The sequence below is a fragment of the Pleurodeles waltl genome, chromosome 4_2 (genome assembly GCF_031143425.1).
Source record: "Pleurodeles waltl isolate 20211129_DDA chromosome 4_2, aPleWal1.hap1.20221129, whole genome shotgun sequence".
NCBI classification, from domain to species: Eukaryota; Metazoa; Chordata; class Amphibia; order Caudata; family Salamandridae; genus Pleurodeles; species Pleurodeles waltl.
This window is the reverse complement of record NC_090443.1, coordinates 35,531,482-35,559,246: the sequence shown is the minus strand read 5'-3', so window position 1 is coordinate 35,559,246 and position 27,765 is coordinate 35,531,482. Positions and strand designations below refer to the sequence as shown.

At 44.9% G+C, this 27,765-nt stretch overlaps 1 protein-coding gene across 3 annotated transcripts in view; it reads left to right on the top strand.

The window, feature by feature from the left end:
- The window catches only part of TMBIM6 (transmembrane BAX inhibitor motif containing 6), a 46,672-nt gene that overhangs the window by 5,669 nt on the left and 13,238 nt on the right, over positions 1-27,765 (top strand). For 2 of the 3 annotated variants that reach the window (XM_069230513.1, XM_069230514.1), the window contains exons 2-9: positions 14,597-14,699; positions 15,395-15,503; positions 21,165-21,285; positions 21,382-21,430; positions 24,805-24,902; positions 25,999-26,078; positions 27,187-27,287; positions 27,378-27,453. In XM_069230513.1, the coding sequence (XP_069086614.1) occupies positions 14,644-14,699; positions 15,395-15,503; positions 21,165-21,285; positions 21,382-21,430; positions 24,805-24,902; positions 25,999-26,078; positions 27,187-27,287; positions 27,378-27,453 (690 nt within the window). In that variant the 5' untranslated portion in view covers positions 14,597-14,643. Of the gene's footprint in view, positions 1-4,618; positions 4,729-14,596; positions 14,700-15,394; positions 15,504-21,164; positions 21,286-21,381; positions 21,431-24,804; positions 24,903-25,998; positions 26,079-27,186; positions 27,288-27,377; positions 27,454-27,765 lie in introns of those variants that run through there. The other variant, XM_069230515.1, reaches the window with a different exon arrangement.

The following is a 27,765-nucleotide window of genomic DNA, read 5'->3' as shown; positions in this document are numbered from 1 at the left end:
GTATTTTGGGACGAGGCATGTACAAGATATAATTGTACGAAATATACACACTGGCGCTGTGTGGGTTTTAACTGGATGATATTGGAGTATATGAATGCTCGAAAAATCTACCAGTGGTAGCCACAAAGTTTTCACCCCTTCTTTTTTTTTTTTTTTTTTTTTTTTTACAAGTCTGCATTTCTTTCACTTTGGGCTCTTGCAAGAACAAGTAGTCTGTGTAGTGGATGACCCCTTCTTGGCCCTAACCCGTTTAGACCCCACTCAAGCAAGAACAAGAAAGAAGCCAAACAACTTCTATCCTGAGCTGTGGGGCCAGTTGGCAATGCACTCGGTCGCAGGAGTGGAAGTATGGAAAAATAGTTTACCTTTCATATCGTGCTATTGTCGTCATGTGCATGCCAGGGTCTTCAATGTTTTTTAGTTTGAACTCAAGAAGGTTTTTTTTTTTTTTTTTCTTTTAGTATGAACTTAGTCCTGCTAGTTTTTAATCATCTTCTTAGACGTATCAGGCCTGCATGTAAACTGCAGCTAAATATGTCTGTTTTATGCTTTGTTGGCAACCCTTGCGTGTATAGTTCCTTTTGCATTAAGGTTCATTTTGTATAGGTACCTATTTGACTGGCTTGAGGGTCTTTTTTTTTTGTTTTTTTTTTCCAGCCATGACTTCTCTTTCCGCAGAGGGGACGCGCATCCACAATTATTCTGGAGAATTAAAATAAGTTCCTCCTCAGCACAACTTGTAGACTCACTTGTAGTGCAAAGAACAATAGCTTGCCTGGACAAGAGCCCCAGCGTTCTGTAAACGAGCCCTTTCAAATTACAGAAATTTGTGACTGAATGCATTTGTATATAGTGTTATTAGCAGAACAGCATCCCTAGCTGCTGATCACCAAAGTCACAGATTCCTTCCTGGTTTCAAAATCACAGGTGTTTACAATTTTTGCTGAAGACAATGATAAAGAGCACCGAACAGCCAGGAAGTTTGACTCTTTAAGGAATATAGCCTTGTCACTCCCCCTTCCCCCAAATCATTTAGTTCTACAAGAGGTAAATGGTGTTGGAGAGCAGGCACAGACAGTACTTATCTTTAAGAGCTTAAGTTGCAAGTCATGATGGTCCCATTTTCATACGTCTCACCAAGCACCTTCTGTTTATTGGTGCAGTCACATTGTTTAATGTCAGTGAAACGATCACCCATCTTCGTGTCCTTCTGCTTTTCATTAAAAAAAAAAATCTCAAAAGTGACAGAAATCCTTTAGTTGACAGATTAAAAAAAAAAAAAAACTATTGACCAACCCTGTGGAGCCAGAATTGGCATCACTCGAAACATATTTTAGTTACCTCTTACATGAGAATAGATTTCCCCCAGTCCCTTCATTCCACTCTTCTGTTGTACCCACAAGCAGTCCTTAAATGTGATGTACGGAAAATTCGTGTGTTGACTACAGTAGAGCTTTTTTTCTTGCCAGGCGAGAGGTGAAGTGTTTCATGCTCAGTTCTTTGCGGTGAAGAGAAACGGGAGACCTCCCTCGAATGTGCATATCCCCTGCCATCTGTTAACTTTTGGGTTCAGGCTATTCAGAAGGAAACTTGATTACCAGCAACTCCTACAGCAGACAAACAAATCATAGTTACAGACCACGCTTTTTTTTTTTTTTTTTTTTGGGTCAGTCCCTCTCAAGTGGACTCTGTACCTGGCATTTCCAAATGTATTCAAGTGTCGGGTTACCCGATTGACTTGTTTGCAACCTCTAGAATCCTGTTCTCTTTAGCGTGGTGTCATTTAAATAATACGATGTTGACCAAATCATTATAGGTTTGCTGCGTTGTCACGCGATGCACCATCTGCTGCCTAATTCCAGATTAAAAGCTGGTTACCAGTTCAACAGCATCCGAAATTTCTAACTGCAACACGTGAAACGCAGTTCAGTTTGTCATGTGGCCGATGCTAACTTTCAATCTTTCACCCGTTGGCTGTGGTATTCGAGACTAGTATATCTCCCTTGCATCTTTAAAAACCGTTCAGCTATGGCCAAAGGACGAGTCCTTCTTTTTATATGATGAATTGTTTCATGCAGAGTTCTGAAAGCGCCAGTTATTTTGGTCGGGTTCAAAGGTTAGAAGAGTGCCAGATGTCTCACATTTTTGTCATGCCTGCTTTTCTTGACCCTTAAGATGCCTTTTGGTGTCGTATTTGAACAAGTAATGTGGAAACCCGTCCTTCCACACTGTTTTGTTTTGGAAATTGGTGCTGCCATGCCCCACAGTGGTACAGTAAATTCAGTCCAACATTGCTCCGGAATACGAGTTTTTAAGGGTGTAATCTCCAGAGAAAAGCGGGCGATCCTTTTCTTGCAATACGCATGTACATGTAGGTTGGTTTTTGCTGAGTTCGGCAGGCTGCACGTGCTACACATGCTATTGTAATAACTGTTGTACTAAAAGGAAGGTTTATAATTTTTTTTTTTTTTTTTGCAAAATGGCTTTGGTATGGGCAAGACAAACCTACTAATTGACCTTGTGGAATGCTTGTTGAATTGGACCTGCTGAAGGGGTAAGGTTTTCTTTCTTGAGAAATTTGAGTGTTCTGCAGCAGGGGACCAGTGTAGATCTGCGAGTGCCAGATTCAAACCCGTTTTCAGGATAACGACTAATTGAGGTCCGTTTACTTTCTGTTACCATATGTTGGTATATTTAATGTTTGGCCTGCATCCAGTCCTCTTCGACCTTTTTTTAAACAGGCCTTTACTACAGCATTGCGATTCTTTTTGTGTCTGTAACCTTATTATAATTTCAAAATAGCTGGACAATGCCACAGAAAACGACTTAATTTGTCTTTAATTGCCACATAACTTTTATGTGCCACAAAAAATGATCTAAGAGTGTTACATAATTGTAGTGGCCTGGAAGACGCCTCTTGTTCGCTTTGACGTCCATCCTCAGTGGGGAATAATCCTCTGTGCCTGCATAATGAAAAGTTGTGAAAACGGCAATTTCCCCCAACCAGTAGGTATCACTAACTTGAATCATCCAGTGTGAAAGGTGCAAGCCCTAGGATCCTGTGAAAGACGAGGCAGCTTGAGGAGAGTAAGCTGGAGGTTCGAAGCTATAACTTACAATACCGTATGGAAGAGGCAGTTTGTGTTTAGTGAATTATTAAGATATAATAGCTTGGCAGCAAATTCAGAACCACTAATTAAATAAATAGCCTGTGCCCAGAGGGGGATGCCTAAAGGATTCAACGTCTAACATCAAACGATACTACTCTAAATCTCGGTGGTAAAAGAACGCCATATTAAATGATGTGATAAGGCTACTAACACAAAAGCACAGATGTCAGTTTCAGAAGTTAAATTACTTCGAAAAGGCTACAATAAAGCCACATGAGAGGCGAGGAAGTCCCAGGATGGTAGACTGTATAGAGTTGTTGACCCCCCCCCCCCTCCCTCCCCCCCCTACTGTAGGATCAACAGTTTGCACTGGAATCCGCTTTCTCAAAACATCTTCTGAAACTGGAAAAAATGCCCAACATTAAGATCAATACAGTTACGTTTTGGTCAGTTATCAACTTTGAACGTTGTCCCTAAGTGAGCACAGCATGCAGGAATGTAGGATGTGTAAATATAAAACTGATTGTGCAGATTTTGTATACCTGCCCGTTTCCAAAGAGGCTAGCTAATCCCTTCAACAAGTTTAATTCCCAGAAATTGCCGCCACTCTTATTTCCTGTTTGAAAGCAGGACACCTACAAGTGGTAACCAGATTTCTCAAATTCATGAATTCTGCTGAAACTTTCTTAGCTAAACGAAACTAGCAGTGGTAAGGGGGTTTGTTCCGTTGTTTTTAAAAAAAAAAAAAAAAAAAAAAAAAGTGATTCTTCTAATGCGCTGTAAGCGCCTAAGTGGTTTTGTTTTGCTAAGAACTCTCTTTTTGACGTGCCGTTTTCAAAGTGTTGTTTATCGTTTTCTATTTGCTTATGGTATCGCTTCATTATCTTTTTACTTTGGGTTGCGTTTATCTCCAGTTTGTTTGCCTGGCATTTCCTTCTTCTCAGCATTAGCCGCCTTGTGTCTTGCACAGATTCTGCCTCCCCAACTTAGATTTGTAGTATCCCTTCTTTGACCCCTGCTAAGAGTCTCTGACATCAAGAGGGCGCAGGGGTTCACGCAGCCTGATGGAATTCCTTTAGCCAAATTGGCAGCTGCTGCTTTTATTTACTGACATAAATGGTTGCTTTATGTACACTGTCCCATTAGTACGATGGGCTGTTGCAATAACACATTCTGGTAACTCGTGCTATTTGCATATTGACATTGCGTTCTGACCAATTGCAAACTCTTGCCTACTAGATACTAGTAATACAACATCGGGTGTGTTGTGTTTGTGTTTTTTTTTTTTGTTGTTGTTTTTTTTAATAAACCTTTACTTTTTTTTTTTTATTTTTTTTATTGTCGATGGTCTGTCTGCTCTGTTTTAAATTCTTTATAATGTTACACTATTTTAGCATTCTCTGTTGCTTAGGAACCAGTATTTGTATACCAGCAATTTTCATATTTGCTTCTTGTATGTAATGGTTTCAATTAACCATAGTAATTGTGACCTTTTTCTGCTAGTGTTTCGCAGGTTTGGACCTATTCTGCTGAGAAAGTAATAATTAAACTTCGAAGGACCATCCCAAGTATAGTGATTCTAAAGTACACTTTTAGCTGAACATGATCTGATTTTCAGGTATTGTACATGTGGCTCATGGATTCAGTAGTGATCGTCCCCGGGGCTGTTGGTGTCTCCCTATGAGACAATTGGTTGACCTCTCAGTGCTTTTCCTTACAGATGCGGATGTCTGTGTCGAATGTCTGTCTCTCTGCTTGCTCATGGGCAGTTAGGTGCGTTTTTGGCCATCAGTGGACACACATTCACAATTTGTTGAGAGTGCCATTGTGTTTTCCTGGTTCTCCCTTCTGTGAGGAGGAGGGTCATTACAGCCTGCTGGGCAATCGGTGCGACTGTAGTGTGTTTAGGATTGGTTCTGTGGAATATAGCGGATTTTAGGGGCAGGTAATTTGACCATCCACCAATGCTTAATTTGAGCCGGTGGTTTCCGGTTGGGGACACTGGTACTCATTTTTTAGGGCCTTTACATCAGGCATTTACTGCCAGCGAAAGGCACACATGGGAAGAGAAAAGCATCACAAAGGGAGAAAGCAGAAATATGAAAGAGTGAGCTGAAGGGGCAGGGAGTGGCTGCACATTCATTAGAGGCTACAGTTGGCTTTAGGATTACACTGCCTCAGTAGTCAGTGCTCGCACACTTAACTGTAGCAGCCTCGTGTTTCAAAGGAGAGCTTGGTCACCTGGACGTTTTTATTTACAAATTAAGCAATAAAGGGCCTTTACCTAATCCATGTCATCTGTGGCAGTCCGCCTCGAGTCTTAGTGATCTTAATGCTGTATAGGATACAACTCGACTTTCTTGGGTGATAAGGGTCTGTTGCATCGCTGACAGTGTTTATTGTAATGTCTAACTGCTGTTAGTGATTTGTGTAATCCTAGACTAAGTTTATTTTAATTTGTTCTCTAGGTCAGTCATGAGTCTAAAAAGCAAAATGCCTTCTGCATGCTCTAGCTTTATGTAGCTTAGGGGCACAAATAAGATTTTGGTTTGCTGAGCGAAGTGTCCTGTGGGGCATATGTTTTCTTACTTCTAAATGTAAAGCAGACTTTATGTTTGGCCCAATGAGTAATCTTTAGTGCCTCTTAAATGCAGTTGTTTGCTTGACTGTTAACCAGTGCAGTAGCATCAGACCTTTTCGCACAGGCTGCCTTTTGAGAATATTTAGGACCGGCCTTGCTGCCGCATTCTGCACTCTTTGCAGCCTACTCAGCATTTTCGTTGGTGCCCTCGGGTATAATACATTTGTATAATCCTTGGAGGTAATTAAGGCATGCATAATGCCTTTCCAAGTAGTAGCTGGGGGAAATATTTGTCTGTCTTCAGGATTTTAATAGGGCGAAATAAACTGCTGCAGTCTACTGTACCTGTGATTGAGATGATTCTTTAGTGTAACATTGCACCCCCAATTCCTGGCTACTGTCGTTGGAGCCGTCGGGTCCATCAACTCTGCTGGCCATAATAACTAAATGTCCAATGAAGATGCATTCACAAAAACTATCTGAATTCAGCTGCAGGCAGCTCCTACGCATCCCATTTGCTACAGCCGAGAGACACCCTTGAAAGTCTGCAATTTTAGTGTCATCCAATTGTGAAAAAGCGCGCACCAACTGAGTGTCATCTGCATAAGATAATATATTGAAACCCCGCGGTTGAACTTCTGGGCCATTAGAACAATAAATACATTAAACTGGGTAGGGCTAAGAGCCAATCCCCGTGGAACACCACATTTTATTTCTCTTAAAGAAGTGCAGTGTGGTAAGAATAATGCTGATCTATTTGTCAGAAAAGAGTTTATCCACTGCAAGGCTTCTTCCACGATGCTCGCCTTCTCCAATCTTTGTAATAGAATATTAGAGTGAGTAAATTATTTCTGTGGTGGCTCTGCATTAGAGTTTTTTCGTTCTTATGGCCCTTTTAACTTTCCATCTAACCTAATGTGAACTGTAGCAGTGTTGTCAGGCAGGAATTTGACTGTGTGAACCATGTGGTAGCGTAAGCGCTACTGGCTGTGGCAGGCAAGTGATAGCCATACTGTCTGCATTTAAAGGATAGCAAGTTAAGCAAAAGATTGCTTTGCACTAGCTGAGCGCAGCTCCGTATTCTGTGGCACTTGAAGGAGGCTGGTGGCTCGTAAAGATTGTTCTCCCTTGTGTGACTGGTGCGAACTAGCTTGCTGTCTTCACCGATTGAGGAGCATCTCTGAAGTCAGTGATGGGTGCAGCAGGCCAAATGATCACTTATCTCTAGATGGAACACAGTTTACTAGGTATCCTGATGCTGATATGTTCTCTCCGCTATGCCATTGTGGAACCAAAAGTGACAGGTGGGCCTGTCACTAACCAATACTTGTACCTGCATGCACAAGCGGGCTTCTTTACCCCCCCCCGCTAATTGATACCATTTTCAGTAGATGCTAGAGTTGCAAAATAATAGTCACTCCTTTGCCTACAGTGTATGAAATTCTGGGAGGATAGATAACCCAGGGTAGGTGACGTAAGCCAATGTCAGGTCTCCGGTTTACGCATGGTTGTTGTGTCCGCTCCAGTGAGTCAGCAGTTGTCTAAGGCTGGTCAGGCCTCTGCCTACATTGGAACACCAAAGGATCGCAGCCTTAGAGGGCGCGCAGTTTAGATCTCTGCCGTTTCTGCTCCAGAATTTCTGTTTCTAGGGCCACAAACACATTTGATTGCATGCATTTCCCCATAGGCCAGTATACTAGAAGCCCTGAATCCATGTTAGCCTCTAAAATTTAGTGTTACTTGTTGTTATAATATTCTGTTGGGCCAGTTTTAGTAGAAAGTGCAGTGTTATCATATGGGGATTACTGTTAGTCACACAGTGTTATCCTGAGGCAGTCCATGTTGGTAGCACATCCTGTGCTACGCAGCCAGTTTTACTCTGTGGCATTGCTGCAGCCAGTAGGCCAGTGTTGGTCAAAACCGCATTGCTATCCAATGGTAATAAATATTAGCCATGGGCACAATGTAATCCTATGGCAGATGAGTTAGTTACACGAGAAACCCTGTTTTTTTTAGACAGAAATCTGGAGGTTATTCAGAGTGGTTTACATATAACTGGAAAACCAGAAAAAATCTCAATGGATTGGATTCTGCTTTTCCCAGACACGCATCTGCCATTTGATGTGTTAAATTGTTCCCATCTTATCAATTCATTTTTTCTTGGAATAATTGGGCCTTGTAGAAAGGCCCTAAAAAGCATAGCTTGTAGCTGTAGGAGCCTAATTCACTAAGGAATTTGTTGAATGCTGCTAAGATTAAAACATATTGGGAAGAAACACTTTTAATATTTAAGTTGAGTCAGTGGTGATCACTCTCAAAATACCCCACATGTGAACAGAGGAGGTAAAATAAAGTTTGTAGGTCTGTTACAGACCAGCCTGCACTGAACATCATTAATTGTCCACGCTAAACAGATAATAGCCTGCCCTAATGCAAATCAGCACCGACCCTTCAACTCCTGGGAGCAATCTATGGATTGCAAATAATAAAAATACTGGCAATCTCTTGGGGTAGAATTCCAACTGATCAGTTTTCACCCACTGTGCCACTCTCTAGACAGTGTCGTCTTTTTATGCAAATCAGTACTGACTATGGGTTGGAATGCTACCCTGAGTGAATGCCAGTGGTTAGGCTATTCGCAAGCATTCTTCCCACCACCTTTTGTTTGATTCAGCGCTTAGCTTCCTATCAACTTTAGCTTTTCCTTCTAATTCCATGTATCCATGGAAAAAGCAGGCCACATGATACCAATTTTAACTCCCAAGCAAAGTCGGGCTTTCTCTCCAGAGACCTCTTTAGATCTGCTGATCAAATCCTTGTCCTTTCCCACTTGGAATGTACCCCTCTTCGACGTAGACAGCAGCAATCCGTGGTCAGAATTGACTTCACCCAGACTCGAGCATGCCTCCTTCAAGATCTGCTGCATCCTATTACAAGCCAGTGAGGGATAATGCCCTCCTGGACTATCAACCTCGTATGAAAACTGAACATACCTGCATAGACTGGAAGCAAAGAAGTGCATAAAGAGAACCTAGATTCCAGGCTTCAACTGTGCACCCAGCATTTGGGGCAACATCCCTCTTCATAGCTGGTTGACCCTATCACTCTTTAAATTCAGAAAGAAACAAAAGGGGCTTCTCTTCAAGAAAGATCTCATCTGTCGGCAACGTAGGGCTTCCAACCCTCAGTCATCCCAGAAGATTCCTCTTCTTCCAGTAATTGTACAGTTAAATAGTATCTTTAACCCCTCGATGTATAGCGCTCTAGAGCTCTGCCCAAAAGCTGGATTTGTGCAATCCAACATCAGTACCTTCATTCTACCCTTTGCCCAAGGATTTCTCGTTCATTTCTTCAGAATACAAGAGTTTTTCATGAGCAGCTTAGACTATTTCTAGATACGTTCATTGGCCTGTGTTTATTGCATGTATTTTGAACTGATATTTGAAGCCCAACACGCAGAGACTAACAGTTTGGTGACTGCCTTACCCTGCTATAAGCTCACCAGTGTTTAGATTCACAAAGCTTGTCCAGTGAAGTTTTTTGCATAGCCATGTTTGTGTGACGTGGTGGTCCCAGAGGAGTTACGAGAGGAATGGAGACCTCCACAAATGTGTTTTTGCAGTGGTCGGACCTTTGTGCGGTAACATTAGCTCTTTTATCATTCTATCCATTCCGGGTATGGCAGTGTTAGTTCACACTGGTTTTGTTCCCATTATTAAGAGGCTGACTTAGCCACACTTCTGGACCACTCAGGTTACAGGTAGAGTACCTTGCAGGAAAGCAAAACATGCTCCTCAATGCCTGATGTCCCTACCTCAGTCCGTTCTGTAAATAGGTCCTGCAATCTATTTTCTAAAAACCGTGCACATAAAGTAGTGTTTTGTTTATTTTAAAGAAACAACTTAACTGTGCATCCACTTCCAGGCTCTTGCCTAGTGAATGCTTCTCAGTACTAGTACGAGACAGTTATTTGCGTTTTCCAGCTCTGTTCTTCTGATCTACAGTGTGATTCAGAAGATGAGCCACTCGTTGATGCCTGTGTTCCAACGTGGCCCTTTTGGACCGAGGTTCAGATCGTTAGCAATTGTCCATGTGCCTCTTCAGAAAGTTGCCACCTGCATCAGCCTTTTCCCTTAGGCAAGGGAAACGGTCTTCACCTGATCCCGCCAAAGATTAAACATGGCACCTCTGACCTCTTTAAATTTCGTAGTTGTAAGATTTGTCTGCCAGTGAATCGTATTTGTGACAGACAGACATTTGTTTTGACTCCCCCCTCCTAAGCAAAATTTATCTCACTCTAGTTATTTTAATATCTGTGGGATTTGGTCAATATCTCATTTAGCACATTCAGAACATGCATTCATTTTGTTTTCCCTTAAATTGAATTAAGCGACTTAAAGGTTTAGTGTAGGGAATCTGACACTACTTCACCATATGATTTGAGTTGTGTAGTATGTGAAACTTCCATTGGTTCTACGGCCAACTCGTTATTAGGCACCTTATGCTGTTTATCTTGCTGTACTTGTGGGTATGTCTTGTGAAACAATCCAAGTGTTTGATATGCCATTTCTTATCAAAAATGGACTTTAATTGTACTTGTAATCACTGCTCCAAGGCAAAATACTTCCCTGTAAACTGCTTAAGTATCATATTTTCTAATTTAGTCAACCTATTTGTTTGCCTTGGCACACCCTCATAATTCATATTTTCTCTATTGCATGTGTTTTTTGGAAAGACGTTCATTAAAATTAAGATTAAATTCTCTCCTGTCGGATTGCCTGCTCCTTTATCAGCAGTTTATTGTCCTTAATAGCTGCATGGGTTTGCTGCCCGAACATCAAATTCTCTTGTTAGTTCACCTATCCTCTACCATGTGCTCTTGGCCCGGACACAGCCATTCCCCTAAAGTAGTATGTTCTTCCACGTTAAGTAATCCTTTATTTGCCAGTTGTCTTTCTGCAGTTGTGTGGAAGAAAGGATAGTGTTGTCATGATGTGCAGGTTTTCAAGCAGTGTCTGAGAGTTGAAAGTTTTTATCTTAACATAGTGAATTGGGTTCTTAAAGGCTGCATACATTTAGATGTCAGTGGTGTATATTCACATCTGTTTAATTTAAATCAGAATCTATATATAGTCTTGGTTGGCATGGATCCACCACTTGGGACCATCAATGGACACTTCTGATGTGGAGCGAATGGCATGTACTGGTCTAGATGGTGTTTTCTTGGTGAGGAGCGATCGGAGTAATTTAAATGGAGCAGTCTCTTTGTCAGACCACAGTATGTTTTGTAATATAGTGGGTTAGCGGTGTAGAAGGGATATGTCTTGGACAGAGATTTGGCTGTGCCCTGCATAGGGGTGGGGGTGTGTTTTTTTTTTTTTTTTTTTTTTTTTTTTTTTTTTGTTGTTTTTTTTGTTTTTTTTTCCTTTTGCTGTCCTCATCAGTCACTTAACCTTGTGTTTCCCGGTGTTGCATGTGCGCTGACGTAGGTGGGGCTTGGGTGTGTTCTTCCAATCATGGACACAATTAAAGGAGTAAATGGAGCCGTTAGCCTGGAAGGACCAGGACATTTGCTGTTTGAGTCCCATCGGGCACTCCTGACACATACGCAAGGTTCTCCTTGCAACAGTCTGCAATAATTGCACCATCTAGACCAATCGCAACTGCAGCCTTACCTGTATGTCAGAGTCCCAAATGACCATGTCTCTGGGGATGATTTCTAAAGAGCTGAGCCTCGTCGGGTACTTTTCAGTATGCAGTGAGCAGGAGAGGCGAGCGGACAGGTTTTCACATAGTCCTTTTCAAGTGAGGTGAGTGGATCTTCTTCTTAGTAACCTGTGAGCAGGTAAACCGGGTTTGCCGTGCGTGTGTTTGTGTGTGTGGAGGCATGCTTTTACAGGGTGAAATTCTATTATGGCACACACTGCTTGGATTTTATTACTAAATATCGTTCAGCTGCTCGGAGGGGGTCGTTTTTGCGCACGTTAAGGGAGTGCCCCAGGCTTTGCGCATTTATTATTATTTTATTTTTTTAGGGGGGGGGGGCGGCGGAATTGTCTGCGCGTTTGGAGTCAGCCATTGGGGTTGCCTTGATATTGTTGTGGGGAACTTCTGAGCTAACCCTTGGAGAACACGGGGGTTCTGTTGACAAAGGGAACTTTCGCGGCTATTTGGGGGGGGGGGGCTATATGTCCGCAATTACAGGACCGGGCCAGGGAGAAGCTGGTGAATGAGGGTGGGGCTGTCCGATGAATTTCGAGTGTGTGGAGAGCGGTGGACCGTGGGGAATAGGGCAGGGGGAATAAAACGCCGACGGGCGGTTGGTGGGCAGTGACGGGGAAGGGATGGAGGCAGAGGGCTGGGTTTCTTGGGCGGCGGAGCATTAGCCATGTCCTGCTGCATCTCTGCCAGGCTTTAACTATAGTCGGCGGTAAGCACGGCCTGTGGATTCGGGGAGGGGATCAGCGCAGCTTTTCTAAGTCATGCGTTTGAATATGTTCTAAAAAATCAATGAAATTTTTAGTGCGAAAAAAATCACTCTGCTACACTGCGTGTGCTAGCGGCGTATAGTGATTTAATATTTTTTGGTTAATGCAGGTCCTGGTTCGGTTACACTTTTGCTGAAGAGGGAGGCAGCCTTTACTTTTATGCAGTTCATTGAGTAGGATGTGTTCTTTTCCTTGGCCAGAAGATGCTTTGCGAGGGCTGCAGTTTTAGCTCTGGAGGGATTCCTTTAAGGATGCCCGCTGGAGTGCCCTGGACAAGCACTGGAGACTGCTGGAGGTCCTTAATCAGGGTGGTGTTTGCGCGTTCTCTAGTCCTGGAGGTGTGGCGAGAGCTCCGGCAGAGAGGGCTGCGAGTTGTGATGTGCGTTAGCCATTGGGAATTCGTTTTATGGCGCTACCTTAATCAGTCCTTCGACTATAAAGCGATCATAGTCTGTGTTTCAGGGGCGACCAGGATTACTGATCTGTTTATAGCGGAATGTTGACTTTCTGTTGGTGTGAATGTTAGGTGGGTGGTATGCACATGGAGCACACTACCATTAAACAAATGGACATGGAGCGATTGTACTCTGAGAAGCAGCGGCCCGTCCTTTAAGGTGGAAGGGCCACGTCCCCCTCCTTTTGCCCCTCATGAAGTGCCTGTCAGGCTGAGAAAGTGTCAGTCTGATAGACACTTTCATGTTCAGGTCAGGCAGCAAGGAGGGAGACATGCATGATTTGCGCAGACTCCTGGCTGCCTGAGCTGAACTTTGCTGGGCTGAAGAGATCACAGCTCCCATAGGCGTGACCTCCTCAGCTCAGCAAAGGTGCGTCGAGGCCCTTCCCCTCGGTGACGAGGGGAAGCGTCACCGATTGACTTCGACCTGGGCGCTTCAGGTTTAAGCCCTAAAGCGTTGAGGGCTGAGTGTTCATCAGTGACACCTCGTCAGAGTGGGGAGGGGTTAGCAGTCTCACTGACCCCATCCCACTCTAAGTTGGGACTACTGCTGCCTTCCCTCATTGGCTGACCAAGGTCAGCCAGTGATGGAAGGCAGCAGTCCCAACCCTCCTGGGACCTCTGAGGCTGAAGTTGTGTGTGTAGGTAAGTGTGTGTGTTTTTTAAATTAATGTTTGGTGCATTCATGTATGTTTGAATGTTGATGAGTGGTATGAATGAGTGTGCTGCCTTCCTCCTAACATTACCGGTTGCCACTGCTGAGATTGGGGTTCGTCTCTGTATTTGCAGCTTGTACTACGGGTGTGGTAGGGCCCTAGCTGTCTACAAGAATAGATGTCACCCAGTGCAGGCGCTTTTCAGCGGGCGCCTGCAGACCTTTATGGTGTTTCTCATGCTTCACTTCCTGGGGCATGTGCGTGAAACCCAGAAGTCTACTAATCAATCTGGTTCTCTACGAACTGGCTGTGTACGTATGCAGCCACAAGGAATGGCGGAGAACAGGGTTTGTACCTTGCAAGCATAGGTGAAAGGATGCACGAGTCTGCTGGCACCAACCCATTTGTGCAGAGTGGGCGGGGTTAGGGGTCGAGGGCGGCCCGGGGCTCTGTACCTGGAATGTGCCACAGGTTTGGAATGACTACTGATGAGGATTGTCAAGGCATGTGTGTTTTCGATTTGGGGGGAGGAGTATTAGGGGAGCAGAGTGCTTTAGTATAGGTCTTCACTTCCCAAGTCTGACACGTTTGATATAATGGGGACAGCAGGCTTTTGATGTAAGTGGTAGATGCGACTTTTTGTGTAATTTGCGAGGAGTTTGGGTTCCATTGTGGGTTTCTGTATCTGCACGCAGTCTGACAAGTTTGATTGGGGGCCTGGATTACATGCCCAGCGTTTTTGTATTCTAGGGACCTTTGTCTTCTCAATTGAACCTTTTGAGTTCTTAACGTGCATGTGTGTTATACCCTGCATTGCCAGGCAGGGGTCTGCATTCATAGGATCTGTGGTTTGTGCTCTCTGCAAAAGTCTTTCTTTCTTTTTCCCTTTTTTTTTTTTTTTTTTCTTTCCCTTCGTTACTACCTATTTACAGTATTGCATTTTAAGATTGTTTTTCTCGTGGCAACTAGGAACAATGTCTCGATTGTGGAGGACAAAACTGCCTGTGGGCCCTGGGTTCATGACTGCATTGTCTGGGTGACGTTGACAGTACCCCTTCTTGGTCAGTCTTTTGCTCTGTGCCAAACTCCCTCGTCAAACAAAAGAATGTTCACCTTTGGCTCTAGGCCTTGGTTTAATCCACTGTTGGCAAAGGAGCAGTGTGCTCGGTGTACCAAATAGGCAAACGGATCCCATGTTATTTAACCGAACATCCACGGTTCCAAGACCTTTCTTTTGAGGGGTTGGGCAGTGCATTGTTGGGACTCATTTCTATCCGTTTCTAATGTTTGTTTATTTTTTTTTCTAGGCTCCACATCTTCTGAAGTGACTTCAGTCACATCATCGGACGCCACAATGAACGTCTTTGATCGCAGCATTAACTTTGATGCTCTCTTTAAGTTCTCTCACATGTGAGTATTTCCAGTGATAATGTCCCTCCTTGATGTCTGTCTGCATCTATTGGGGCAGACCACCCAACATTTCACTCCTGTTAGTTGGGGGAGTGGGGGAACCGAACGGATATTGGCCGCTTTGTTGGTGAGGGGGGTAGGGGGGTGTGTGTGTGTGTGTGTGTGTGTGTGTTTTTTTTTTTTTTTTTTTTTTTTTTTTAAACAGAGTAGCAGCTAAGGGAATGTGTGCTAGAATGTCTGCAGCTGGAGGAGTGTTGTCATACTACGTATACCATACTGGATGGGTCCGTGGGCACAGTATCTGGAGTAGGAATTGCAGGTGTGAGCTGAAGCTGTAATCCTTGAACCTCAGAGAAGTTCTGCAGGGGGAAGTTATTTAATTCCTACGAAAGTAGATGTTAATGGCCTGATTTGATACCAACTCATATGGGAGTTATGGATGCTTACTGGGTTTATTTAGCACATGTTAATTTGTTTTTACACCTTACAGCTTCAGTTGGACCTTGACTTATCTGTACAATTGGATCGTCTATGGCTTGGCTCAGATTGAGGTCCTTCCTGTCGAAACCTTTATAGCTACATATACAAATTATTCTTGAAAATATACCCAACTGATAATTGGAGCATGCACTGGTTGTAGAAGGAGTTCTGTATTATCATGTGCTGATAGGAACTGTTTTCTCACTTTGTTTCAGCTCGTATTCCACCCAGCAGCACCTGAAGAAAGTCTATGCCAGCTTCGCTCTCTGCATGTTTGTAGCTGCTGCAGGTGCCTATGTCCATGTGGTGACAAGAGTGATCCAGGTAGGAGTTCTGTGCATCCCATCATTCTTGACACACCTCGGAGCTACCTGCTCAAATGAGTTTGGAAAGTAGCAATATCAAATTTCAGAAGTGAGAGGGGTTCGCAAACCTTCAATTCCCACCTTGCAGGGCTTTGTTCAGATACCTAATGTGGTCCTGGTGGTGGTTCTTCAGATGGCCTAGCAACGAGATCTGATAGACGTCTAGCTGCACATTCCTTACCGTTAGAATTTCTAGGCGTCTGCTTGGAATCTGGAACTTTTGCTGAGCAAAACCGCTGCATGCGCCATCAGGTAGTGTTGTTCGGATCTGCATTGCGCCTGCATTGTTTGAGCTGTCTGTGATGTCAGTCGCCTATAAAGGCACCACCCAGGTGTGTGTCCGTCCGTTATTTTCCTTCCACTCCGCTTAAGCGCAGATCCGGAATAGAGCTACATCTCTGTCTTTGTCGAGTGGTGGGTGGGGGTGTGTGTTTTTTTTATTTTATTTTTATTATTATTATTATTATTATTTTTTTTTTTTTGTCTGTGCGAAGGATGATTTAGAGGAAGACTAGATTTAAGGCGTGTGGCGCCTGCCATTGTGCCATGTTGGTGACGGATCCCCATCAGGTATACCTTTGGTGTCTCTCCCAGTCAAGGAAACCCATGTCCTTCATCCCACTCGAGGACCTCAGGGCACTCGGAAGAGGCACAAGAAGAAGACTTCAACTTTGCATCACCTGTCAGCCAATGCAGCTGTTTGGGCATGTCGACGTTCCAGGCACGGTTCTGCAGGATCATTGCAAAGGCTGATTCCATGCCTTCCTCCCTTTCTGGAAGCTGGAGCGGCCCCTGCTCAATTAAAGGAATTTTACAAGGCAATGCATCTTATATTTGAGCAGGCTGGGCCTGCCGGAGCGGCTTTGGGTCCCGCTGGGTCGGCAGAGGCCCTGTCAGGTTCTGCACTGGTGGCTTTGGCCCCAGCTTCGATTGGGTTTTGTGGATCCGATACCTGAATGGCGTTTGCTTCAATTCAGTTGACCTTCTCCCACTCTGCTCCCAGTGGCATAAGCCCCATTCTCATCACTGATGAGCCGGAATGGTGTCTCATGACTCAGATTTAGTCTCCTACAGATCCCAGATCATTGTCTGAGCATTTGCTCAATCAGCCAGGCACTGGTGAGGAATGTGAGGTGTCTTTGGACCCTCTAGAATCCCATATGTAACCTTTGGACTGGCATGAAGAACTAGGAGAAGTCAGTGGACTGGACACCTCTCCAGATACTAGCTTGCTCTCCCCTCCTACTGTGGCTATGGAGGAGGGTGCATCATATGCAGTGGCGCCACCTAGGGCAGTGGAGGTCCTTGACCTCTAACTGCCCTCGGTGTAGGTCAGGACTAACTTCCTGACAGAGGTGCTACATCTGGGGACTTCCACATTGGAACCGATGTTGCCCTTTAATAAAACCCTCACTCTCCTGCTGGGGATGTGGTTCAAACCCTGCACAGGTCCTCCTGTAAAAAGGACAGTTGGCCGCTGCAGTAGCCCTGCTCCGGGCGGCCCTAGTCTCCTCACCCAACACCCCACTCCGGAGAGGTTGGTAGTCCAAGCATCCACTTCCAAGGGCACCTTCCCTTCCGCACCTCCAGATAGGGAATCCAAAAGGCTGGAACAGCTTAGGAAGAAAATGTTTTCTTCCAACAGCCTGGCATTGAAGTCTGTAAACACCTAAAACATATTGGGCCGCTATTCCCACACTTTGTGGGATACAGTGGCACAGGTGCTGCTTCAGGTCCCAGAGAATGCACGTGCTATTCTCTCTCAAGCAGTTAGGGACTGGAAAGATGCAGCAAAGTTTACTGTAAGGTGTGGTTCGGGCACAACTGATTTGCTGGGTAGGGCAATTTCATCCACAGTGGCCCTTAGATGCCATGTCTGACTATGTACATCTGGCTTTTCGTGGGGGTGGGAGGGATGTCCAGGCAAACCTTATGGGCATACCCTTCGATAATTCCCACCTATTTGGCCAAAAAGCAGACTCAGCCCTGGAGCGCTTTAAGGACGCTCTCTGGCTACGGCCAAGTCCTTAGGTCTCCTAGCAGCCCCTCTCCCACAGTCTGCCTTTCGTCCCTTCCATGGCTATGGGAGGGGCACAGTGCCTAGACACAAGGTTAGCCACCATCCTGTGCCAGGCCCACAATCTGTGCTCGGATGCTGTCATTTCAGACCCCAGATGGTCTGGCTAGAAGTTGTCTGCCATCCAGCCCCCCTGCCACTACAGCATCCAAGCCCTCCTAGTGGGATTCTGCAGGACCATGTACGTCCAGTTGGTGGTTGGATTCAGTATAATTCCCCCCCCCCCCCCCCCCCCCCCTGACTTTGCCTCCCCCAGTGCCTCCCTCAAAAGAACGGCTGATGGTGGGTCACTTGGTTTTACTCCGCAAGGAAGTTGGGGCTCTCTTAGCCAAGGGAGCCATAGATAGGGTCCCAATATCCAAAGCCGGCAGTGGCTGTTATTCCTTCTACTTTCAGATATCCAAAAAGAACAAGGGTCTTCGCCCTATTCTGTATGTACGAAGCGTCAATCTCTTCCTCGAAAAGGAAACATTGAAAATGTTTACTCTAACTCTGGTCTTGTCTGCCTTAGACCACAGAAACTGGATGGTAGTGTTGGACTTGTAGGATGCATATTTTCATATCCCAATCCTGCCTGCCAACAGGCGTTACTTGCGGTTCAGGGTATGTCACGAGCACTTTCAGTTTACCATGCTCCCCTCCTTTCGTGCCTTATCTTTACCCCTCTGGTGTTCACCAAAGTGATGGCAGTGGTCGCAGCTCATCTTCGCAGGTCACGGGTTTGTCTTCCCTCAACAACTGGCTGTTGAAGGCTGGTTTGCCCCGGGCTGTCATTTCCTACCTCCAGACTATGGTGGACCTTCTGCATTTGCTGGGCTTCACTATAAACATGCCAAAGTTGCACCGGACTCCCTCTCCGACTCTCCCTTTCATTGGAGCTGTTCTGGACACAGTGCAGTTTCTGGCTTATCCTCCAGAGCAGTGAGTCCAGGATATTCAGGTTATGATTCCAATGTATCAGCCTTTATTCTTGATTTCGGTGAGACAGACAGACTGCTGGGCCCCATGGCCTCCTGCATCCTGTTAGTAAAACATGTCAGATGGCATATAAGGGCTCTGCAGTGGGATCTGAAGTTCTAATGGGCGTAGCATTAGAGCAATCTCTCTGACATGGTTCAGATCTCGGAGGGAACTGCAAAAGACCTACAGTGGTGGTTAAAGAACCACGATTGGATCAGAGGCAGACTACTCTCCCTTCCCCTACTAGATCTCACAGTACTGACAGATGTGTCACTTCTGGGATGGAGCGGCTTTCTGGAAGAGTTGGAGATCAGAGGTCTCTGGCTGCATCCGGACTACATATCTGGCTGTCCCTTTGGGAAGACCTTCCGTTGCAGCAGCAGGGAAAGGTTCTTCATTCAAACATATCAACTCTGTTCCTTCATACATGGAGATTGAGCGGCGGCAGTGACAGCCTACAGCCTTCCTCACAAAGTCTGTAAAGTTATTCTGGCAGCCAGGCATCCCTCCACCAAGACGGTATACACCTGCTGTTGGCAATGCTTTGGTTATTATTGTACGGAAAGATCTATTGATCCTGTTTCTGCTATTCTCTAATATTCTTCTCTTTGTCCCTTGCCCAGCAGGCCTGTGCATTGGGCGCACTCAAGGGATATCTTTCTGCTTTGTCTGCTTTACTCAGACTACCCGATTAGCCTTCTTTATTCAAATCTTATTGTAAATGGATTCCTTAAAGGGCTTGTACATATGTTCTCCTACGCCGATATCGTGCCTCAGTGGGACTTAAATCTGGTTCTCACTTTTCTCATGTGTGCTCCCTTTGAGCCTTTGCACAATTGTCCCCCCAGACTCCTCACCATCAAGACAGCCTTCGTAGTGGCAATAAACTCTGCCAGGAGGGTGAGTGAGATGCAGGCTGTCTCATCCAAACCGCCGTATCTCACCATGCTTTTTGGACAAAGTAGTGCTTTGCAGTCGTTCTTCTTTTCTCCCTGTGGTGGTGACCCCATTTCACCTGGGTCAGAACATCACCCTGTCCACCTTCTTAGCTCCTCCGCATCCCTCTAAGAAAGAGGAGCGACTCCGACGACTGGACCCAAAAAGAGCTTTGTTGCTCTACCTTGACTGCTCTAAAGAGTTCAGGTTGGATGACCAACTGTTTGTGGAGTACGTGGGAGCAAATCAAGGTCGGACAGTTCAGAAACGCACTGTTTCGCACTGGGTCTTGCTCGACATAAAAATCTGCTGCGCTTTGGCCAAAAAGCAGCCCGCTGAGGGCTTATTCCACCAGGAGCAATGTTGCTACCACTGTGTTAGCATGAACTGTACCACTCCCTGTCGGGCTGCAACTTTGGTGTCTGCACAGGTTTGCCAAATACTACTGCCTGGACAGCCAGCTTCGCAGAGATGGGTACAATGCCTGTTAGGTCCTGCAGGTCTTTTGAGTTTGAGGTGAATTTGTCGTCATCCTACTGCCAGGATGTTACGACTTGGGTATGTATTCTAAAGGTAAGGAATCTGCAGCTAGAAATCTTTACTGGATGAACAAGTTACTTACCTTCGGTAAAGCATTATCTGGTAGAGACTTATCTAGCTGCAGGTTCCGTACACCCACCCGTGCCTCCGCACTCTGTGGACTTATTTAGTAGGGTTGAGGATTGTCCCTTTCAGAGCCCTAGTTCTTTGGCACCGACAAAACTGTTGGTTCTGACGTACGTGCGCCTGGGTGGTGCCGTAACGTGTCAGACGGCTCCAGCGACGCCAATGATGCTACACTGATCCGAACAACAATACCAGACGGCAGATACTGGGGTATTGCTCAGCAAAATGTTCTGGATTCCAAGCTGACGCCTGGAAATTCTAAAGGTAAGGAATCTGCAGATATATAGAGTCTCTACCAGATCATGCGTTACCAAAGGTAAGTAAGTTGTTCTTCACTTCCAGTCTATGCAATGCTGTATTTGAAGGCCCTAGGTGTCCTTGGTTGAGACCGCTATATTATCCACACTACCACATGATATTCTGCTGTTCTTAGCACAGTCCTCAGATCGGTTTCTCCCAAACTTACTTTCTCTAGCTCAGACCACATTGATGCTTAGGACCTACCACCCTAATGTTGTTCCTTGCTCTGCCGTGTTGTCTATGGTGTTTGCCATTGTTCTTTGCTGCAGGTTAGTTAGCGTATTCCCTAGTGCTCGCTGAGGGTTAGGTTGCTCACCCTATAGCCTGTGGTTCTGTTTTCACCTTCCTTTTGCACATTGGTAGTCATGAAAGCCAGTTGAAATACAGATGTGGTTTCTCTCTGCTTCTTATGTCAAACCTTAAGGTTCCTACTGGGCTTGCTGGGGCTAAAGCTGTGTCTAAAGCTGTGTCTAATGTTAACAACAATCTGTTGCTATTTCTTGCTTCTTGCCTCGTTGGCCACTGTTTCTCACCTATTACAGGATGGCCTTTTCCAGGAAGCTCACTGTGACAGATGTTGTCACCCCACTCTTCTTAGTGCTGTTCTTACTGTCTGCTTTGTGAAAATTGGTAGGCCTGTATGTCTTTCTAAGTACTGATATGGTCTTTTTGCTCCTGCAGGCTGGCTTCCTGTCCCTGTTGGGCTCACTGGGGCTGATGCTATGGCTAATGTTTACACCACACAGCCCGGAGGTGGAGAAGAAGAGGTTGTCTATTCTGGCTGGATTTGCCTTTTTCACAGGTATGTTTGACATTTTATTGCCTACTCTGTAGGATTGAGGTTGGTTTCAGTCTTGGCAGTAATCGCTAAACAAGTAACTATTTCTCTGTTTTATAGGTATCGGATTAGGACCAGTATTGGATTTTGTTATATCTGTTAACCCCAGGTATGTATCGCTTACTAAGTTTTGGCCCCTTGTTCCCCTAGGGTGCATGGACTGCTGGTCTCCCAGGCGGCCAGTACTTGCACTTTGGACTGGTGTTCTCGCTTCAACTTTGGCACGATAATCTGCTCCATTCCCCTTTTTCCTGAGCCACATTTTACCATGAAATATCTACAGGTGTATGCTTAGGCACCGGATCACGTTTTGCAGTCTTGTCGCAGCCATTCTTTCTACATTCTTCATATACCTGAGGGTTTGTGACTAGAGTGCTATCAGCGCAGTAGTGAAACAGGACTTAAATTTGGGTGTTTATCTTGTAAGCACAGTCCAAGCATTATTGACTGCCTTTTTGAGATGTCTAGGTATGCGCATCTACCTCTACATCAGTGACTGCTTGGTCAGGGTCAGTCACCCCAGGATTTGACAAGCTATAGACTGAGTAACATCAGGCCTTTTCTTCTGTGAGTGGTCAGTAGTTACTCAGATTCTCAATACAGGCCCAGGGCCTTTCCTTTCATTGTGGGCTCTTTCTGAATAGGGGCAGTACCGGGTAATCTTTCCTTTGCATGAGAGGTTTGACACAAGGTATTTTTTTGTTTTGTTTTCCTTCTCCTATCCATGCACTTCTACCACCACAGTTTTGTAGTTCCAGTTCACCTTCCTATTGGTTTCATTCTATACTGCAGTGGTTCCCTCCTTGTGCAATAACATGAGCTATGAACAGTCTTGCTTGTTGAACTCCCTTCGTCACTACAAATATGGGCCCTCGACCTTTCATGAACTTTAGTCTGGATGCAACAAGTTACACGCACTTTGTAATGTAAAGTCCTTTCTACGGTCATTAGGGAACAAGTGAGTTGTCGTGTAAACAGACAACAGTGTGTAAAATCAGTTAGCACGCTGTGCTAGTACCTTTCCTATATGTTGCCTCTGGATCTGTACATGCAGGACACTCGCACCACACGCTTAACTGTTGTTCAGGACAGAAAAATGGACAGACACCGGTGAGAAGATGCCCCACGACACAGTGAGGTAGTGGAGCAGATTTTTCCAGTCAAGGGGCCGCCTGAATCTCACAGTACAAATAAAACCGTGAAATGCATGCTTTTAAATAAACATAGTGCCAAACACCTACCTAATACATTATAAAATTAATATATACTACTAAATTTGCTGTGCTGTTAAGGTGCGAAGTTGGGGTTGATGTGGGTTCCTGTCCCATAACTTACCTATCAGTTTAAGAAATCAGTTTGGTTTGTTCTTATTAATGGGGTGATTTTTCTTAACGCCCAGTTTTTACAGATGGGGAGTTTTAAGGACCTGTATGCCCCTTAAATGTGAAATTCAATCTTTGTACCCGCTGATAAGGCAATGTTCTACGTTGCCTAAGACTATCATTATTCATGTAAGATATATACCGTTATCTTGTATTTCCATTTTTCCTAGTTGTCTAATAGAGCAAATGGGTTACAGAGTCACTAAAGAGTATTCAATAATTAATACGTATTCAAGTTTGGTCTACATATTTTGCTCCTCAAACCCCCTCAGGTTAGCCTGACATCCAAAAGACTGCGATCCTGCCAGAGATGGGGACATAGTTGTCCCTCCATGCTCCATACTGCTGAGCTTGGCGTCTCGTTTCTAAAGCAGTCTTGTGGTCAGTCACAGGATGACCACAAGATTGTATAAGAAATGGAATTGTTTTTATCAGCCTTACACTCAACTTGTGGGATGTTCTGACCAGTGCTGTCTCTTGAATAGTCCAGAGCTGCAGTGTTGAACAGAAGCTATTAGAGCATGGGCGCTTCTTGTCTGTCTACACCCCATTGCTTTTGCCCATCCTGATGAGCAATCTCCCCGCTCTTGGCCCTTTAGGCTTCATTTACTTTGGTCCCTCCTCAGACTACGTGCTGACTTCAGTGTTCAAGGAACTTCTCGGCCTGTTACAATGAGCTTCAAGTAATGTGACCTGTACCACTCCGTTTTGTGCCTTTCATCCTCCTTCCAAAGTCGCGTGTAATCTGAGGGCGTCCTTTGGGTGCTCCATGACCTCTTAGCACCCTTTTATCAGTTGTGGTTCTTTGGTGTTCTATAGGTCCGCTTAGAGCTTCTTGTTATCCTTGCAGGGGAAGCTGTTGCCAAGTTTCTTTGCTCCAGCCCTTCGTCTTTTGAGTGTTGCATTCTGCACACCCACTCGAGCCACTTGGCGAAGCAGGTCTGGATATCTTAAAGTATCCTAGTTTGTCCACCACAGCTCAAGTGGAGAGAAAAGGCCCACTTTCTAGGCCACGTTGCCCCGCACAATGATTGGGGTTAAGCTTCAACTGGAGGGTTTGCCTACTCGCGCTCCTCTTGTTAGATGGACTCACTGTTAATAGGCTCCCTAGTTGCTGCTTTTGATTTTGGGACATAAATCTTTGTCTTCCTCACCAGTGACATGCACCCATTGGCTGTTTCCTCTGTGCAGATGGTGCGTCAGTTATGGTTCTATTATTACCACCTTTACATGTTTTTCATGTGTGCATACAGTGTCCAAGCTAAACACCCCCCCCCCCCCCCAATGATTCATATTAATCCCGTAAACCAATTCTCAAAGTTATCTTGATGTTAGCATGTGTTTCATTGATTATATTGACAAGCAGACTACCATGCCAACTTCTAATATCCTTTTTGCTACATACATGGGTTATGTCTTTGCGAAGAGAACTTCCAAAATGTGTGTGTTTTTTTTTTTTTTTGGCCTGTGCATAGCTTTTTGTTTGAGTGATAAGGAAGCCATTTTTCCATGCTAGCTGTGTGTCCACACTTGCAGAAATATAAAGGGCTTCATCGGGTGCCTTTTCAAAGATTTTCCTCTAGGGTACAATATGCTGGAGAGGCGCATAAGATAACTGCATGCCTCTCACAACGAGTACTGGTAAAGTGAGCTCAAGTACTGATTCTTGGTTTGGTAAGGCGTCCTTAAAATACTTGAACTAGGCTGGTGATAAATGGATTGCATTCTTCCAAAATAATCCTTCTCCATTAATTTTTAACTTACAAAACATGTTAATGGGTCCTCTTCTCCTTTACCTCTTGGTAGGTTGCCCCGTTGTTTGGTAGATAATATTTCTTACATTGTTTTTGCTCCGAATCCCTTTGAAAACATCTTGTGGAGTGATATGAAGTTGGTGGCAAGGAAGACATATTCTACTTGTGCCTGTTATTAATAAGTGAACTGCATTTGGTTGCGATATCTTGCAGATAATATTGTTGGGTGTCATATCAACCTTTGGGGAGGGCTTTTATCCAGTACTGTCATGCTCCTGTATGAGCAGTGATTTGTAGGTTATTTCTCATATGCTGTGAATCTTCTGATGTTGCTTTCTCTCTTGCAGTATCATCCCCACTGCGTTCCTTGGCACAGCCGTCATCTTCACATGTTTCTCACTCAGTGCTGTCTATGCCCAACGCCGCAGCTTTCTGTACCTTGGAGGTAGGAACGCCTAGTCATCCTGTGCTTCATGTGGGCCTTTTGGTCCCTGCAGATCTTGTGATTGAGAATGCTGTCCACTCTTTCCTGGTATTCCTAACTCTTTGTCCTTTGTGTAAATCCCCTGCTGTCCTGCCACTAACTGGTCACCTTTCGGAATGGGACTGTGGGTGTGCTTCCGCTTATTTAGTGGCCTACAGGCACCTTCCTTCTGTCAGCTTCTGATCTGAGTCCGAAGCCCACTGCCCTGGCCCGGCTGGAGGCCTGCAGATTTTACCCTCTCTTCTGCTCACTAGCATGGTCTGTGGTCCACTCGTACTATTTTTCCCTGCATTTGGTTATTCACACCACAGTCCTCCATGCATCCCACTAGATTGCCCTCTTGCTAGGTTCCCCCGCCAGTATTCGCAAATGGATCCTACCTTTGCGTGTAGTTTGCTCGTACTATCACCAGTCATCCTTTATGGGCAATTCATATTTTTTTCTCTTTGACTTTCTTCTAGGCCTAACACTTCACCCACTTTACTTTCCTCTTCCTGTCTGTGTCCCACACGTGCATGTACCTATCCCATCCGACCAGATGCCAGCAAATGCTGCTCACCTTACCTTAAGTAGTCTGCACTCTCACCACGCTTGCCTGTGACATACTTCTGACCTTCTTCTACACCTCCTACCCTCTTGTGGCCCATTCACAACCTGTGGGCTGCACATCTACCAGCCCTAGCTTCACAAGTACCCCGCTCCTCCGTATCCTAAGTTCCTCATACACAGGTGTTCACTTCTGCGCCCAGCTTATCTACTCTTCACAAACACCAGCCCCAAACTTCCCATCCCCTCTCCAGTCTGTGGAGAGGATCCACACTGTCGCATGTCAGAATGCCCATGCATATCCTCCGAGCTCCCGTGCCTGAATGCTCCTCTCTGTGCGCTGCAGTCATTATATGCTTTTACTTATGTTTGATACACTTCCTTCTCTGAATTCTTGTGGCTATGTTTTTCCTATATGCACCTATTTGCTTTGCCTGTGTGGCACAGACACCTACCCTCCCTGCATTCTGCCATCCTAAACTTACTGTGTCTTGCATGTTCTTCTTGTCAGGTATCCTCATGTCAGGATTGAGTCTTCTGCTCATGGCCTCATTGGTGAACGTCTTCATTGGATCTGTTTTCATGTTCAAGGTAATAGATTTTGATTGGCGGGTCACTAATGGGGGTATATTTGTGCGATATGGGGCGGGAGAGTCCCCTATTGGGATAGGAGGTTCGATGTTTCGTTTGCCAGTGCATGATGGGAGCAGAACTGACTATTTTTATGAAGATGACTTTGCCAGGTCTAAAGGTGTCACACGCTTGCCTTGGCAACCTCTAGGGTTGGGTTTGTTTGTGTGTCTGAAGTTCCCTAATTGAACATACATTTGGGGGTAACTAGTCTTCATTTTTTGTTTTGCCCATGTGGCTACCTTTTTGTTGTGCCCTTCCTATCTGTTGTACCATATTTCCTCTGGGGCAGTCCTGCACAATCTGTGCTCCTCCATGGGCTTCCTCCTTTCTTTGTGGCAAGCACCTGGAGGCGCTGTGTGTGTGTGTTTTTTTTTTTTTTGCCCCATGCCTTATTTCACATTTTCATATGGTTTCTCCATCCAGTCTTGTGGCCTTTGTTTTCATGTTCTTGAACCTCCATCTTCCCTTGTCCGCTTTTGGTGTGGCTTCTTTGCCACCTCTGTGTCTGAGGAGCAGTGTCGGGCGGTGGGGGGTATGCAGGTGAGGCTGTAAGGGTCAGCCTAAAGACCCTGCACTGAGAGGTGCTTTTGAGTCCTGTATGGCCTATTGTTCCTACATAGATAAGAATGAATTCATGTATCTATCTATCTATTGGCTGGCTGGCAACTCCTTGGACTGCGCAGTAACTGCTTCATTAAAAACAATAGATTTGCCTTGCAACATGAGTAGTTAAACAAAAAAAATTCACATTAGCTTGTGTTTTTTTTTTTTTATTATTTTTTTTTCCTTCAGTTCATGTTGTACAGTGAGTTGAGTCATGTAAAGTAGGAGTTGTGGTATTGGATTAAAGTTTGGAATGAGCAACAAAAACATTGAAAGTAACTGGTGCCATAAAATGAGCACTACTGATAGAATAAGTAGCGGTCTCATCAGTGGCCCAGTATCACCAAAAAAATCATCTATTTGTGTACTTGACACCTGTGCTTGTGTCATGACTTCTGTTCCCCCCCCCCCCCCCCAAAATACCATGGTCTCACCGTCTAATTTGTCTCTTACCCTGTTTTAGGCCAATCTGTACCTGGGGCTTCTTGTCATGTGTGGCTTTGTCCTCTTCGACACTCAGCTCATCATTGAGAAGGCAGAGCTTGGTGACAAGGACTATATCTGGTGAGTAGGATTCGTGGTAGCACTCTGGGTTGTTCTTTGGTGATGGTTCTCTTTGGAGACAATAATGTTGTTCCTGTCCTGCTCCCTCAGGCATTGTGTGGATCTCTTCCTGGACTTCATAACCATCTTCAGGAAACTCATGATTATCCTTGCCATGAATGAAAAGGTAAGATCCTGGATAAATGGAAAGGGGCCATTCTCAAGTCTTCTCTCCTCTTACTTATAAAGATGCCCTTGGTTTACAGTGCACAGAGTTTTCTGTCCCAGTGAGCAGAGCGAGCCTCATTGCTGTCTTGACTGAGGTCATATTCCTTCTACCTCACAACATGATCCAGCCCACACACAGTCTCAAATATTTTGGTTGTGATAGCTACAGCGCTACTGCTACAGTAGATACATGGCTGATTTAAATTTAGCAACCTGGCATTTTATGTAATTGCTAGACAGCAGCTTCCTGTTACTCATCCAAACTGACCCT